The sequence below is a fragment of the Armigeres subalbatus genome, chromosome 3, assembly GCF_024139115.2.
Source record: "Armigeres subalbatus isolate Guangzhou_Male chromosome 3, GZ_Asu_2, whole genome shotgun sequence".
Taxonomy (NCBI): Eukaryota; Metazoa; Arthropoda; class Insecta; order Diptera; family Culicidae; genus Armigeres; species Armigeres subalbatus.
This window is the reverse complement of record NC_085141.1, coordinates 306,917,613-306,935,462: the sequence shown is the minus strand read 5'-3', so window position 1 is coordinate 306,935,462 and position 17,850 is coordinate 306,917,613. Positions and strand designations below refer to the sequence as shown.

Here is a 17,850-nt window from a genome sequence, read left to right as displayed (position 1 = left end):
TCGCAAAGCTTACAAGAAGGCTCTACGATCTGCTGAACGATCCGGCTGGAAAAACCTTTGTGCAAATGTTTCCAATTTGAGTGAAGCCAGTCGATTGAATAAAATTCTTGCGAGATCCAAGGATTTCCAAGTTGGCGAAATTCGCAAGCCAAATGGCGACTACACTTCTTCTGATGAAGAATCGTTAGAGCACTTATTTGATACGCACTTCCCTGGATGTGTCGATATAACATCTTCGGATGATCCTGATGTCTTTTCATGTAGCTATGGGTCTTGGGCTCAAGCACGTAGAATCATAACAACTGAATCGATTCAATGGGCACTTAACTGTTTTGCTCCTACAAATCTCCAGGAGGATGGGATTTATCCCGTTCTACTTCAGAGAGGTTTTGAACATATCAAACATATTTTGAAAAAGCTTTTAGTATGCAGTTTTGCTACTGGGTATATTCCCATATCCTGGCGGGATGTCACTGTAAAGTTTATCCCAAAAGGAGGACGTGCTTCGTATGAAGAAGCGAAGAGTTTTAGACCCATCAGTCTGACCTCATTTCTTCTGAAATGCTTAGAACGTATTATCGATCATCACATTCGTGATGACTGTTTGGCAAACATGCCTCTTCATGTTAATCAACATGCTTACCAATCTGGAAAGTCCACCGTGACTCTTCTACACAAGGTTGTGTACGATATCGAGAAAGCATTCGCTCAAAAGCAATCGTGCTTGGGTGCTTTCTTAGATATTGAAGGTGCTTTCGACAACGTGTCTTTCGATGCAATATTGGAAGCCGCACGTTGTCATGGGCTACCTAATATTATTACCAAATGGATTCACCAGATGTTTAAAAACCGACATCTCTACTCGACATTACGTCAAGCAGCGATTAGGAAATTAAGTGTCTGCGGATGCCCTCAAGGGGGAGTATTATCTCCACTTTTGTGGAATCTCGTAGCAGATACGCTATTGAGGTTACTCAATAATGGCGGTTTTCCTACCTATGGATTTGCCGACGACTATCTTACATTGATAGTGGGTTTGTGCATTACTACCTTATTCAACCTGATGCAAAATGCTCTTCAGGTAGTTGAAAGTTGGTGTCGCCAATATGGCCTTTCGGTCAATCCGAATAAAACATCTATTGTTCTTTTCACGGAAAAACGTAATCGTAATGGTATTCGTCCATTACATCTTTTTGGTTCTGAAATCAATGTAACTGATCAAGTAAAGTATGTGGGTCTAATTTTGGATTCAAAGCTTTCCTGGACTCCTAACATAGAGTTCAGAATCAAAAGATGTTTATGGCTTTCGGCCAATGCCGACGAACCTTTGGTAAAATTTGGGGTCCTAAACTCAAATATATCAAATGAATTTACACAACAGTTGTACGATCAATTTTGGCTTATGGATGTCTTGTGTGGTGATAAAAGGGTGAAGTGGGAACAATTCAGTCTAAATTAGGCCATCTTCAAAGGATGTGCCTAATGGCAATGACTGGTGCGTTCTCTTCAACTCCCACGGCTGCTCTCGAAGTTCTCTTCGACGTGGCCCCACTACACATACATCTCAAACAAGAAGCATTTTCTTGTACTTACCGACTATGGGTTCTCGGTTTTATGGAAGAGAATCCTGTAAACCGCAGTTCTACACACACTTCGTTGTTACCGCTTATGGTTAATTGGGACAAAATTTTCCTTGCTCCAAGTGATCTCACAAAAGTTAGTAGTTTTCCTTATAGGACATTTTCGACACAATTCCCCTCGCGGGATGAGTGGACATCTGGCTATTTGGAGAGAAGTATGTCGGACAGCATTGTTTGTTACACTGACGGCTCCCTCCTCGAAGGTAGAGCAGGTGCAGGCGTCTATTCGCGTGAGCTGAGATTGGAACAGTCACACTCACTGGGTACACACTGCACTGTCTTTCAAGCGGAAATATTTGCCATCATATGTGGAGTGCAATCTGCACTGCAGCTACGCATTATGGGCAAAGTAATATACTTCTGTTCAGATAGCCAAGCAGCTATTAAAGCTCTCGCCTCGGGCAACTCAAGGTCGAAGTTAGTAATCGCATGTCGAACTCAAATTGAAGAACTGAACTCAGTAAATACTTTACACCTTATATGGGTACCTGGCCATTCTTCCATAGCTGGAAACGAATTGGCTGATGAGTTAGCTCGTAATGGAGCATCGCATGACTTTATTGGTCCTGAGCCAGCTATTCCAATATCCAAGTGTTGGGTGAAGCTTTTGATAAACTCTTGGGCTGTCACTCAGCACAAATGGCATTGGAGTAATCTGGGTTCATGTCATCAAACAAAATTGTACATCCGGGAGCCATCTCCGGTAGTAGCAAGCTATTTAGCTAATCTGTCTAAACAGAATTGCAGTGTCTTAGTCAAGGCCTTGACAGGTCACTGCCGACTGAACTATCACATGGCAAATATTCAACGCGTTGAATCATCTGTTTGTGATAGTTGTGAATCCGATTATGGAACTTCTTATCATCTAATATGTAACTGCCCAGTCTATGCACAATTGCGCTTCCAAATATTTGATAAACACTTACTTAGTGAAATTGACTTCAGAAACCTGAACCTTCAGAGTATTTTGTTGTTCATAACCCGTTGTGGTAAGGAGCTATAAGCTCTTGTACGCTTATGCGTTGTATGCCCTCTTCAAGGGCCCTTTTCCAAGCATTCCCTTTGTTCTCCTATCCGCATTCCTTTCTTTTTGTTCACTTCCTTTTCCGTCAGGTGTGTGATGAAAAAGGCTGTGAAGGCGATGGCATAAATCTCCCAAATTGAGGTGAACGTGCCCCTGAAGCCGACGTTCTGACACCTGATACCTGACGACCGCAGGTGGTTACCAGTCGGCCTTCCGGAAAACCCGGAACGTCCGTAAAAATGGTAATTTTGTGAATTTCGTCCTAGGGCAGCGCAGTTTTTTCTAAACCATTTCTGATAGTGATTTTGGAGCTGCGCATTTTTTTGCAAACCATTTCTGACGGCGATATTCGATAATACATAGCTCCTACCAGGTGGCCTTCCGGGAAATCCGGAACATCCGTAAAAATGGTAATTTTGTGAAGTTCGTCCTAGAGCAGCGAAATTTTTCTAAACCATTTCTGACGGTGATTTTGGATGAAATTCTCAGTCATTACTCTGCTATGACCGCAGGTGACCACCAGATGGTCTTCGGGATATTCCGGAATGACCGTAGAAATGATGATTTTGGAAAAAAATTCCTAGAGCAGCGCATTTTTTCTAAACCTTTTCTGACGGTGATCTTGGAGATATTTCGAAGTCTTAATGAGCTATGACTGCACGTGGCCACCAGGCGGCCTTCCGAATAATTTGGAAAACCCGTAAAATGGTCATTTTGGATGGTTCGTCCTAGAGAAGCGCAATTTTTTCTAAAACATTTTTGATGGTGGTCTTAGTGTTATTTCACAGTTCTTACTCTGCAACGGCCGCAGGTGGCTACCAGACGGCCTTTCCGCAAATCTGGAACGTCCGTGAATGGTCGTTTTGTACAGTTCTTCCTAGACAAACGATTTTCTTCTAAACCATTTCTGACAATGACCAGGAAGTTAGTCATTGCTCTTTACCATCAAATATTGTTTTCCACCTTCGCCAAAGGTATAATAATAGCCCAAAAATATATGTACTACGCAAACAAATGAATAATGAATTCTATCATAATAATACCTAAATAGTAGTCATTGATGATAATAACCACATTAGAAATTCGAGAGATATTGGTCTTATTTGGCCAAAAAGAAGCTATTTCAGCTAAAAAAAACTTTGTTGGGATGTGATAGGAACGCAAAATACGGAATTCTAATTGGATGTAAGAAATAAGTTTTTCCTGCATTTCCAATACTAACAGTTACTGTTAGACTAGTCAAGTTGAAGGTACAGAATTGAAATGGAAACGCTACGGAAATCAATTTCCTGTTCTAGCGATTGCTGTAACATGACAAGTATACAAAAAGATACAAAGTAGGCGAATGAAGTGAGATCGAACCCAAGGCATCCTCTGTATGAGGCAGAAACGGTAGTTATATGACACACTTTTTTGAACACATTGGTTTTCAAATCCCAAATAACTGTAAATTACGGCATTTTTAAATATCCTGCGACATCTAACAAAACTAGTTGATCCATATATCACCACCAGTGGATGTAATCCAAACTAAACAGTTTTTCAGAATAATGGTTTTCATCCTCGAGCAGCTGTGAAGAAAACGGCCACTCTCCAATATCACATATCCGAGGTACTATCACTACTCTACGGATGAATTTTAAACTTTAGAATATTTCAGCATATTCGTTTCTAATCCCCGAAGAACTTTGTAGAAAACGGCAATTTTCTCAATCCCCCAGATCCCAAGATATCGAAGAACTGATATCTCATATGCAGTAGCACCTCCTTGCGGATGAATTTTAAATTATTCTGTTTTTCAACATATTGGTTTCCAGTCCTCGAACAATTTTGTTGAAGACGGCAATTTTCTAAATTTCACAGATCCCGAAATATCGAACTAAACTGATCTCTCATATACACTAGCGTCGCCTTATGGCTTAATTCTGAACTTAACAGTTTCTCAACATATTGGTTTCCAATGCTCAAACAACTTTATAGAAGATAGCAACTTTCCAAAACCAATAGATCCCGAAATATCGAACCAAACTGATCTCTCATATACAGTAGCGCCACCTTGCGGATGAATTCTAAACTGATTAGCTTCTCAACATATTGATTTCCAATCCACGAACAACTTTGTAGAAGACGGCACCTTTCTAAATCCCACAGATCCCGAGATATCGAAGAACTGATCTCTCATATACAGTAACGCCTCCTTGAGGATGAATTATAAATTATTCAGTTTCTCAACATATTGGTTCTCTGTACTCGAACAACGTTGTAGAAAGCGGCAACTTTCTAATTCCCACATCCAGATCTCGAGATATCGAACTAAACTGATCTCTCATATACAGTAGCGCCACATTGCGGATGAATTACAAACTAATAAGCTTCTCAACATATTGGATTCCAATCCTCGAACAATTTTGTAGAAGACGGCAACTTTCTAATTCACACAGATCCCGAGATATCTAACCCAACTAATAACTCATATACCGCCTTACGGCTGGATTCTGAACTAACAATTTCTCAACATATTTATTTCCAATCCTTGAACAACTTTGTAGAAGACGGAAATTTCCTAAATCCCATAGATCTCGAGATATCGAACCAAACTGGTATTTGCTTGCACACTAGCGCCACTCAGTGGGAGAATTCTGAATCATTTTTTTTTTCTTGGCCCATAAGGCCGCATGGGATAACAGGTGGATTTAGATTTTTATCAGAGTCTTTAGAGTTTTTAGCATTCTTATAAGAAACATTGAGCCATTTATTGTGAAGATGGACTATTTTCACCGATGTTCCGTTGATTCCTGATCTTCCGGAGGACCATCAGAAGATCCATTAGACTTAAAAAATGTCCTCAATGAGAGAATATATCCCCTTTATTATTTTCCCGAAAAAATCACGTTGATATCATTTGAATTGGCTTTGTTATAACGGATTTTAGGACTGCTGTACTTTTTACAACACCCGAGTTCTCGTGTTATGAAAGTTGAAGCGAGTTGCGGTAGGTTAATAACCCGCACATTGCATCTTTGATAAGCGGATATTCAACCATTCTGGAGGACTAATTTTGAAGTCCCGCGACAGATTGCTTCGGAATCCTTCGACGATTTGCTTCTACATCCCAGGAACATTGACTACGAAATCCCTAAAATATACATGTTGGAATTCCTTGAGGATTTCCGACGAAATCTCTAAAACATTTCCGTTGGAACTCCTGGAACATTCCCGTCGGAATACCTGGAGGATTCCATTCGGAATTTTACCACTATACCTAATTCAGAGTTGAAAATAAAAATTTGTAAAATAAATTAATTGTATCTTACTCTTTGTTGGATGTTGTTATATGCATGCAAGTGGTCGATCCTGACTGGGACTCTACGACACTATCCATAATTCCATTACCCATACTGCCATTACCTCGAACGCCACTAACCCGAATGCCGTTACCCCTTATGGGACACTACCCCGAATGAGCCAGTACTCCGAATTATTCACATGAATGAACAATAGTTTGCCCTTCGTCTGGAACTGTTTCAATGCAGTTATAGAACTAAGTTTTGTCAATCCGTAAAATCTTGTTCCACTTCATGTGGCTCCCTTTAAGAATCCTATATGAAAAGATTAAACAACACGCTCTCATACACAATGCAGAAAGTCGGATGTATTTGTGGTCCACGTCAGCATGGCTACGAGGGTAACAGGGTTGAAGTTGTTCCTTGGTATCTGTAGTAAAAGCAACGGTTTCCGGATGAAGCGTGATCCAAATCTCAGAATCGCCGAGTAAATGAGTGGGTGAGTAAGAGTGAAGGAGTAAGAGTTGATGAGTGAGTAAGAATGAGTGAGGGTGAGTCAGTGAGTAAGAGTGAATGAGTGAGTAAGAGTGGTTGAGTGAATGAGTAATTCGCTGCCAGAGAGTGAGTGAGTGAGTTAGCGAACGAGTAATAATGAGTGAGTTAGTGAAAGTGAGTTAGTGAGTAAGAGTGAGAGAGTGAGTAAGAATGAGTGAGTAAGTAAAAGTGAGTGAGTCAGGGTAAGTGAGTTAGCTAGAGTGAGTAAGAGGGAGTGAGTGAGTGTTAGTGAGTGAGTAAGAGAGTGTACATGAGTAAAAGTGAATGAGTGAGAGTGAGTGAGTAAGTAAAATTGAATGAGCGAGTAAGAGTGAGTGAGCGAGTAAAAGTAAGTGAATGGTAAGAACGAGCGAGTGGGTAGTAGTGAGTGATTTTGCAAGAGTGAGTGAGTCAGTGAATAAGAGGGAGTGAGTGAGTAAGAGTAAGTGAGTTAGTAAGAATGAGTGAATGAGTGAAAGAGAAAGGGTGAGCGAATGATTGAAAGTAAATGAGTTAGTAAGCGTGGATGAGTGGGTAAGAGTGAGTGAGTAATAGTGGGTGAGTTAGTAAGTGTGGGTGAGTAAGTAATAGTTGAGTAAGAGTGGGTGATTGAGAAAGAGTGGGTTAGTGAATAAGAACAAGTGAGCGAGTAAGAGTGGGTGAGTGAGTAATAATAAGTGAGCAAGAAAAAGTGAGTGAGTAAGGGTGTGTGTGGATGAGAGAGAACTGTTTGTCTTCGGGAAGACGCATTGATTTGAAGAAGGCATCATCTCCTCTGTTCGGCTTATATCGGGCAGACGTCTTCTTCTTCTTATTGGCATTACATCCCTACACTGGGACAGAGCCGCCTCACAGCTTAGTGTTCATTAAGCACTTCCACAGTTATTATCTGCGAGGTTTCTAAGCCAGGTTACCATTTTTGCATTCGTACACGGACAGAAATATGTTACTATTGAACCAATAATAACGATTGTTACATTCAAATGAATGAAATCATTTGAATTTATGTCAAATATTATTGTTTCTACAATACATACACGTTGTTTTAAAGCAAAAATGAAATTATGTTTGATTCAATCTGTTCCAATAAGCTAACTTCAAAAATAAATATTGTAGAAATAATAAGAACTATATTTATTCCAATAAGAGTTATGTTTGTTTTAACTTGAAGTAACTTTTCTTTATCCTAGACAATAACCTATGTAACGTAGGGTAATGCTAGTCTGCCACTATCTTCACATCCTTTCACGAAAAACCAAAACAACAACACGAAGGAATTTTTGCTCACACATTAGGTCCTAGCTAGTTTAAATGAAATATTCTATAATATTTCAATAATAAGGTAAGTAAACTTTCAAATATTTGAAGTTTTGAAGTAGATATTTATAGTGAAAAAAAATGACTAGACACGACTCTTGTTTTATTTTCTACTACAGCATCCGCCAGAAAACATCATCGGAGAGTTTACCCTGCTGGTTATGAGGAGTTTGATCTGACCTTCGGATTCTTTTCCATGTAATGAAGTTCCTGGTTATTCACTAGGTAAGCTATAATCTTGACAATTTAAAATATCTTTTTGATAGAAGTTTTTCACGCAGGTATATAGTACGGTGGCTCAAATTAGTATGGGAAAAACTTTTTTCAATTTTTTTGATCGGCCGCCCTCTTATTCGGTTCTATTTGATGCCCTGATGCTCTGGACAAAATTTCAGCCAAATCGGCCAATGTTTAGGCGGTGCTAAACTCATTGAAAGTTTATATGGAAAAATGTATGCAGAAACATCTAAAAACAGTGATTTGCAGTTGAACGGAACAACGAACGAAGAAGAACTATGATACTCATTCAGATCTTGAAGAATTTAATACTGAATGTTATGCAGAAAACCGCGAGAAGATTAGAGTTTGCCCGGCTTAGTTATTAGCATTTCTCTGAAGTGGGGTTTGAGCAAATTTCGTTTCTTTTACCTTTGAAAAGAAATAAATTCACCCCTACAACACTCCAGTAAAATGCTAATATCTTTGCCTAATAAACTCTAATCTTCTCGCGGTTTTCAGCATAACATTCTGTATTTTATTCTACAAGAACTGAATGAGTATCATTGTTCTTGATTGTAAATTGTGCCGTCCAACTGCAAATCACTGTTTTTGGATGTTTCTGCATACATTTTTCCATATAAACTTCCAACGACTTTAGCACCGCCCAAACGTTGACCGATTTAGCTGAAATTTTGTCCAGAGCATCAGGGCAACAAATAGAACAGAATAAGAGGGCGGGCCATCAAAAAATTTGAAAAAGTGTTTTTTGAGCCACCCTAGTATATAGTGAAATGTAAGTACTACTTTTCAACCCTGAGTTGGACCCATCGATGATTGGCAACAATAATGTGCTAAACATTCGGTTTGAAGTTGATTTCACTCATCCAAGATTCAAAATTGCGCAGTTCTGAAGAAACAAGATGAGTCTACGTGGGAAACTTCTGGGAAGCGTAGGATGAGTTGTATCCGATGTATACGTTGTGATCGATGGAAGTTTGACCGGCTCAGATTCTTGAGATATGTTTCACATTGGATTTCATATTGACTGGAGATTTATGGCAAAAAAATGTATGCATGTGAATGAATAATAGAGAAATTGATTATAAGAACATTATTAGGTGTAAACTGTTTTAAACAAATTAATTTGAAAGAAAAAGCTTTATAAGAATAAATCATAAAAATTATAAAAGTGATTATTAAAACAAAAATATGTTGAAGCTATTTTTAATTACAATAATGATTGAAACAATGAAAAAAATATTGTTGAAACAACAATATTATTATTATTCAAATTACGAACGTAACTGCGTTATACGTTTCAGCTAATATCCGAACCATGAAATCGACAATGTTTGCTGTCAAAGCTACTGTAAAAACAACAATAATGTATTATTGAAATAATAATATTTCTTATTACCGCCAAAACAATGTGAAATTCTTATTGAATTTAGATCAAATATGATTGTATTTACGAGAGATTTTTCTGCGTGTATATCATGAGGCTAACACGATGATACTTTTATGCCCAGGGAAGTCGAGACAATTTCCAATCCGAAAATTGGCTAGACCGGCACCGGGAATCGAACCCAGCCACCCTCAGCATGGTATTGCTTTGTAGCCGCGCGTTTGACCGCACAGCTAAGGAGGGCTTACCGCACAGCCAAGGAGGGCAGACGTGTTTCTTTTAAAAAGGCTTTATCTCGTCTTATTTTATCAAACGCCGCAGATAAAGACGTGTACCACGATAGATAGTTTGCCTATATTATTTTTTGTATGCTGCAAAAAACATACGAATGTTTCCAGCAGCCTGGAAAAACTTCTGTAGTCAAAGATGTTTGTTAGCGGTGGCGCAACGCAAGGAATATTGTAGGACCCACATTGCTGCAGTTACCAAATCCTCGGCGAAAGCAATCAGCACATGTTTGAAAACTCGATGTGCATATACACAGTATGTGAAAGATTTAATTTGAAAAATATATTGGAGGTAACCACTGTCCTCCAAGGTTCGAACCCACGACCATCACTAATGCTAGACTGGATCTCTATAACCAACAAAGCTACAAAGGATCTTCATCAGCATCCGCAGCATAGCAGCTACTGAATTAGCCCGAAATTTGCGAATCGGACGGATGACCGAATTACTCAAAATAAGTGTTGGTAATATCATTCACAAATCTCAATCATCGATCCCTCACGCGCGAGCAAGCACGTTTGCAAAATAGAAGGAATGCATCACGGTTGAATTTTTCATGCCAAATCCCATAAATTTACTCATTTTCTAATGCAACGTACACACCAGTCAAGCAGTTTGACGAACATTGCCTCCGCCCCCAAGAAAACGCTTCAGTTGCTGCTTTGTTTGAACGTGTGTGAAGTTGTTCGATCAACCATTTGACAGTTGTCGGCTCGGTTGGAAAAAATTAAAACGGTTTGATTTTGGTTTGAGTTGTCGGGGGTGGAGTCAAGGTTCGCCGAACATATGTTTGAGCATTTGTAGTGAAGCTGCACAAACCCCCATATATTTTTTGATTGTTGGTGCTCAAGTTGGCGCTTCGGTCGTTCGTGTGTGATATTGTTGGTCGAATAAATTGATTGTTCGTGTCGCTGTTGGTGAAACTTGATGGATGTTTGAATAAACGGGAGGTGGAGTCAATGTTGGTCAAACTGCTTGACCGTGTGTACGTTCCATAAAACATTATGTCGCTCCTAAATGCATTTAAAATCAATTTGGGGGCATTTTTTTTTGTTTACACATGCATAGTTGTTCTATGCGGTAAACGTCAATTCACTGGTTTTACGAAGAAGAAATTTGTAAAATCGTAATATAGAAAAAAAATTGTATTTTGTAATGTTATTCATTCAGTTTTACGTGATCCTGTAGGAACAAACCTTATTTTCACCAACAAATTCCCAATAAATATATTTTAAAAGTTTCACAATTTCACCTGTATCACGTTGAATATTTGGGAACTGCTTCATCATAAACAGGAATAGGCGACGGAGACAAATAGCTTTTCCATATTTATATTCTCATCCGCTCATCTATTCTTATACTTCAGGAGGACACTACCTATCGTGGATGCAATATTGGACCTTCAACACAAGTTTCTTCCAATATCCCCAGGGATTGAAAAAGTTTTAATAGTTTTCTCTTCATCATCTTTTTAGTTCGTTGGTAGATTTTTTTTTTGGTTTAAAGTGTTCAACCTAGTTGTCCGAAAAATCGATTAGATCATTAATCGATTTGCTTAGGATGCTGTTTAAATTATATTTCATAGATATTTATCTGTATGGATACTTACCAAGGTTTCCAATTTTCCGGCAGGGGATGAAGCAGTCCCTGTCGGGCGAGATAGATCAGATTGGTTTCCTTCTCCGGATCGATACCAATCTTGACTGCATACTCAAGTATTTCTGCAACATGATCCGCGGCGGCACAATGAGGAAAAAATGGAAAGACAAAAACCAAGACAGTGCAAGTTGAGATTTTTCATCATAAAAATACAAAAAGAACAGCCTTTGCCGCAAGCCACAAGAAGGGGAAATTTTCGACATTGATAGCGTAAAGAAAAGGCCAACATAAAAAAGCCACACAAAAGAAGCATCCTTATGTCATTGATTTTTTCGCACAGAACCGACTGCTGCTGAGCGTACCTTCCTTCGACGGTTCATAGGTTGAATAGAAAATTTCCTCGGGGTTTGTGCCGCTGTCGTACGCTGGATACGAAGACATAATCCACCGACTGGAGGTCCTCGGACGCCCCTGATCCGGTCCGCAGCTATTAGAATACTTTTCGGCGTAGTTGCAACACTTTTATTTTGACTTCCGACTGGCGGATCAATTTTTCCGATTTACACTTCACTGCACTCCATATCGAACTTTTCCCTTTTTTCAACCTCTACAGGGGCCACAACCCTTTTCTGCTAGCTCGTTTCTCGGTAACTTTTTCAACCTCGCTGTGCAAAGCAACATTCACCACTTATTCTGTATTGCATTCAAACCGACTAAATAACCGCAAAGACCCCAGAATATCCACTTTTCCAATCTGATTTTCCCCTAAATGTAGGCTATGGTAAATTAAGAACAAAGTGTGCTGGTGCCAAAAGCGTGTCCTGTCCGGACAAGTGCTAAGGAATTAATGAAAGCTGAAAATATAGACATCGGAACAGAGGGCGAATTTGAGTTCGGTAAACGACTGAGTTGGAACTTGGAGCGCATGCGCCGGGAACATATGGGACAATGCTTGAAATGTAGATGGTTCTTCGGAACAGAGCCTTCCCTTTGAAGTTAAAAAATATTATTTTAATTTTTGATAATCTCATGAAAAATAAAACAAAATGCATGTAAACAGCATTTTTTCTAATATTTTTGTTATTAGCAAAAAAGTTTGTTGAAAATTTCCTAACCCAGGAGTATTCGCATGCATGTACTGACTACATGAGCTACAAATTCTTATACGGGCGGTAAGGTTTGGGTACTTTGGCGGTTCTCGGTTCTAGTCCTGGGGTAAACATGCTCCTGGTGTTACTTTCGATGGGGTCAAGAGTAGTCAACATTGACAATTGTGTTAATGCGACTTCATTGTTGCAAGATACCCAAACAACATCTAACTCCTCCTTGATTAATGCCATTCAGTCGACTAGCTGGTGCCTAATTTTTCATGTAGGACTTACGTCCCTCTTCACTATTACCGGGTTTCATTACAAAATGTCTAAATCTACGTTATGTTGGCAGATTTTGAACGTTAATTAGGGTTCTACGGTTTGCCCCATAATCGACCGATTTTAAGTACGCCTTCCATATTCATGCTTTATAAGATCAAAAAACTATCGCGTTCTAAGTTACGTGGACGGTTCAACTTCTCATAGAACTTCCGTGCGTGATTAGCGCGGTACAGTTGGAGCGCCCTTTTACGGTCACGATCTTCCTGTTGGCGCTAATTCCTCCGGAAAATCGAGTTTTGTCTGTTCCGTGCACGTTTGTATCAGACCTCGTTCGCCCTCGTGCGGTGTTGCAGCAATCTCGCCCAAGCTGAATTCTTCTCTTCCACTAACTGCTCACATTCGCCTTCATACCAGTCGTTTCTCTGATCCGGGGGCACCATGCCAAGTGCAGCGGTTGCGGTGCAATCAATGGCGGATCGCAATCTCTCTCCAGTCATCTTCATGAGAAGCTGCGCCTAGCTGCTCTTCTATTGAGAGCAGTACTGCAAAAGGTCGTGATCGTCATAAGACAGAGAGCAAAGTGCCTTTTTCTATCTCGGGCGACCAAATGAAAGTATCGTGGGTTCCCAAGTAACCGTAAGCATTAGTTTTAGGCCCTAAATTAGCATTAAAGATGCTTTAAAGCATCACATCATATACTGTGATTTTATTTAAATGTATTTTCATGCACATATTTGGAGCATGCAAATAAACGAAAAATTCAACCAATCTTACTGTTCTTCTAAATCAAAATAAAATTAAACCGTGTTTACTTGTAAAATTCAGTCAAATTTAATTAAATGTTTTTTTTATTTAATTAAAATTGTTTCAAAACTTTCATTCAGCATTATGTTAATGCTGCAAGGTCAAATGTTTATTAACATTAAATTAGCATTACATTAGCGTATTTTTAAGCAGCACTTAATGAAGTTCAATATTTTGACAGGACAGTTGGAATTTCTGTCGGGTACTTGATCAGTCATGTCGTAGGCTTTGTGTCACTCTAGTGGCCGACGTCGAATTTCGCTGTCATTTCTGTTGAAGAAGGTGAACAGGTACACAGTGGGATTGCGTCAGAACGCGGAAAAATAACTCGGGAAATTCGGAAAAACACAAATATCTATTGTCGTATACTAAAAAGATGGTTGCTATATACACTACTGCAATGTTTAGAATGTGCGCAAAGGGAATTGAATATGCGCATAGGTGTCGGCTAACTGGTCGAATGTATTTCGTTGAGGCTACCGTTGTTTTACGCTAACACTCCTCCTCAACGGTTATCACTCAACCTTTTATGAACCCCAATAGCTCGGTAAAACGGTCATGCTTCAATGTTCCAAGCGCCTTCGTTAAGATGTCTGCCTTCATTTCATCTGTGGGGCAATACCGCAAATTTATTAGCCCACGATTGCTGAGATCCCTGATGAAACACTCCTTAGTCTCGATATGCTTAGTCCTCTTACTGGCTCTTTCTGACTTGACGAAGCATAAGCAGCCTTGGTTATCTTCGTGCACTGTTGTGGCACTCTTTTGCTCCTCTCCCATGTCACAGCAGAGGCAGCCGTCGCAATATCCGGACGTGCTGTGACCGCAATGTACATTAATGCACCAACAATACTTCGGTACATCGATGCATCCTTCAGGTTTTCGCTGGTCGTCTTATCCTTCACGTATTCTTGATCCATTGGCGTCTTCGCTACTCTTGCATCCTCGAGTCCAAGTTTGACGATAAGTTTCTCGATATATGCCTTCACGCTCATGCTGTAGAATCCGCTTTTCTCCTTTTTCAGTTCAAGTCCCAGGAAGTACCTTGCGTCACCCAGCCAACAAATTTCGAATTCCTTGCAAAGTTCGTCATACACGTTGGATATTTCTGCTTCAGATGCACAGCCGACTAAAAGATCATCCACGTACACGATTAGGTACACTTTCTTGCCATTCCTTTCAGCCACGTACATACATGGATCCGCATTGCTTGCCTTAAATCCCATCTTCAGTAGAACGTCAGATAACTTCCGGTTCCAACACCTTGCCGATTGTTTTAGGCCGTATATGCTGCGCTTCAACCGACAAACTTTTTGCTCCTGTCCGCGAACAGCACATCCAGGTGGCTGAAACATGTACACCTCCTCGTCAATACTACCGACAATACATACTGAGCGACTCATCTCCCGATCCGCATTGGATTTTGTTAGCAATGTTGCCAACTACTGAGAATGCCCTCTCTGGTTCAACCAAAGTAGGACGAATAGTTCCAAGACCGTCGAAAGTCAGTGTCAAATACTTGCCATTAAACCCTTCCGATTCATAGTAGGAAAATTCCTTACGGATTGTATGCAAGGATCATGGCGTCAACGTATTTGCCATAAGCAACGCAAGTGTTTTGCTTTGCTACAATCTCTTTACAAGTTGTTCTATAACCGATGAACCAGAAAAATATTCATAGAGGCATTTTCTTCGTACCGATCGTCAGGTATGGTCGTTGTCTCAGTTTCAACGATCGCATCAGGAATAATGAGACGCTTCAAGATCCCATACGCTTGCTTAATCAAAGTAGCTCTGGATGCCTTGAAGAAAATGCCAAAATCGTTTCTGATTAATTGCTTCACGGCAGAATTATTCAAAAAAGCAAAATGAACGGCGTATTTGGATCGTGTCTCTTGGATTCATTCCTTAAAAGCATCGAAATAGTGGCGGAAATTTCTGTGGCTTGATTTGATAATTGTTCCAACGTAAATTGGAACCCCACGTCGGCTTCACATAGAGTGCAGAACTCGCAGAGCAGTAGTTCCACAACAGATTGAACAGGTTCGAGGGCTTGAATTATTTCAACGTACCTTGGCATCAGCCACTAATTCAAATTCTTTTCCGAAATCAGAACGAACCTATTTTTGCAGAGAATCGTTTTTAACAGGTGATCTACGGAAAAGAACTACTACGGCTCGTAGCGTTTTCACAATTGTATACATTGCGGGGAAATTTTGGACGATATCAACAATGTTCATTGAAGAAAAAGTCAGATTTTTTATACTGACAGCAAAATTTTAAATACCGAAAATACCGGTATTTTCCGTCCATAATACCGGTATTTTCGGTACCCAAAATTGATCGGTACTATCGGTATTACCGGTTTCGGTACTACCGGTTGGACCACCCTAGTACCGCCGGGTCTCTGTGGCCAAATTTGCGGTGCCACTGATGTTGGCAGTACTCGATATGATGCTTGTTCTCGACCTTCAGTGCATCAATAGCCAATCTCAGCTCATACAGATTACCACATCTATCTCCCTTTGCAATTACATTGCCTGCTTTATCTGTTATGTCGCAGCCGTTCTCCCGAAACACCATCAGGAATCCCTTTGCTGTGAGTTTGGTTACTGATACCAGCCCACTGTTTAGCAAAGAAACATACAAAGTCTTCTCTAGGGTCACGTCAACCGTTCCACCAGTCCCATTCGCTGCAGTAATCATCGCGTTGCCACATCCAGCTGACATTACGGATCGTCCGTCAGCTAGAACCACTTCCTGTACGTCCTCTTCGTCAATTGACTTGAAACATGTCTTGTCATTACACATATTAACACTAGCACCGCTATCGATAATCCAGCCACTTGACCGGATCCCATTCACCAGAAACAAAACGGCACTCCCAAGATGAATACAGTAGTAGGTGCTCCAACCTGCCAGGTTTGTGGAAGAGAAGACGGCGGGGGTGAAAAGTTCATTTTCAGTGCAAAATGAAAACAAACCGGCTGGCTCTCCCATACTAAAATCCAAGATGGCTGAATCGTGAATTTTCCAGATTGGAACACCTAGTGGTATATTCATCTTGGGCACTCCTATCTTTCGCTGCAGCCTGCTTCGTTGACGTCGTTTCACTTTTCTTCTTCTTTTCATTCTTCTGCTTTTGCTCTTGCAGAGCCGGACAATCATTTCGTAGATCTTCTTGCAGAAGAAACACACTCGATCCGAAAAATTTCGCTTGCTGAAACTCTTCAGCGCTTTTACTTCACCAGAACGGCCACTGTATCCAGGAACAGAACGCTCCTTTCGACGCTCAAACTCGTCGATAAGCTTAGATCGTACTAACGTAACTGGTCTGCTTTCGAGTGCAGTGTCTAAACCAGAATATGAATCCGGTAGGCTCCTCAAAATCATCGCTACTTTTAGCGAATCGCCAAGTTCTTGTCCAGCTTGCGTCAAGCGATCAAACAGATCTTCCACTTCGAACAGATGGCACTCGATATCGCCACCATCCCGCATATTCAGACTACACAACCGTTTCAATAATGAAACGCGAGAGGGAACAGTAACTTTTTCGTGGTATCCTTTTAAACTGTTCCAGAAGTCATTAGCACTCGCTGCTGTTTTAATCAGCCCATATTGACTTTCTTCGACGCACAGTCCCATCGTCGCCCGCGCCTTCTTATCGTATTTTTCCCACTGATCGGCATCTTCTTCTGGTTTCGGGGTATCAATCACTTACCACAAGTCCTCTCTAGTAAGGAGCATCTCCATGCGGAATTTCCAAGTCTGCCAATTGTGATTGTTCAGGCGGACAAACTTGTTTAACGCTTCCATGTTTGGTCTGAGCTGCTGCAGCACACAAAACAATACTCGCGAACGCGAACGATATACCTTCGATCGACCGGCACCTTCTCGGCCGTTTTAGAAGCGGTTAAACGGTTTTCTGCGCAAATTCCACTCGGCCCATAACCTGTTGAAGAAGGTGAACAGGTACACAGTGGGATTGCGTCAGAACGCGGAAAAATAACTCGGGAAATTCGGAAAAACTCACGGGAGAAAAACACGAACGTGCCGAACACAAATATCTATTGTCGTATACTAACAAGATGGTTGCTATATACACTACTGCAATGTTTAGAATGTGCGCAAAGAGAATTGAAGATGCGCATAGGTGTCGGCTAACTGGTCGAATGTATTTCGTTGAGGCTACCGTTGTTTTACGCCAACAATTTCCGCTTCGTACTGCTTGAACCATCCGGCTACTTCATCCTTTGACCGGAGCAGAAACACGACGGTGTATCGTGTTCAATCATCGAACAATATCGCGAATACTTGTCACCGTCCCAACCGGTTGGAATCACTGGTCCACAGACGTCGGAGT

At 40.5% G+C, this 17,850-nt stretch overlaps 1 protein-coding gene across 1 annotated transcript in view; it reads right to left on the bottom strand.

The window, feature by feature from the left end:
• The window catches only part of LOC134225159 (uncharacterized), a 125,463-nt gene extending 107,929 nt beyond the window's left edge, over positions 1-17,534 (bottom strand). Inside the window, exon 1 of the mRNA XM_062705004.1 lies at positions 17,209-17,534. Within this exon, the coding sequence (XP_062560988.1) occupies positions 17,209-17,303 (95 nt within the window). The 5' untranslated portion in view covers positions 17,304-17,534. The remainder of the gene's footprint in view (positions 1-17,208) is intronic.
• Between the last annotated feature and the right edge of the window lie 316 nt (positions 17,535-17,850).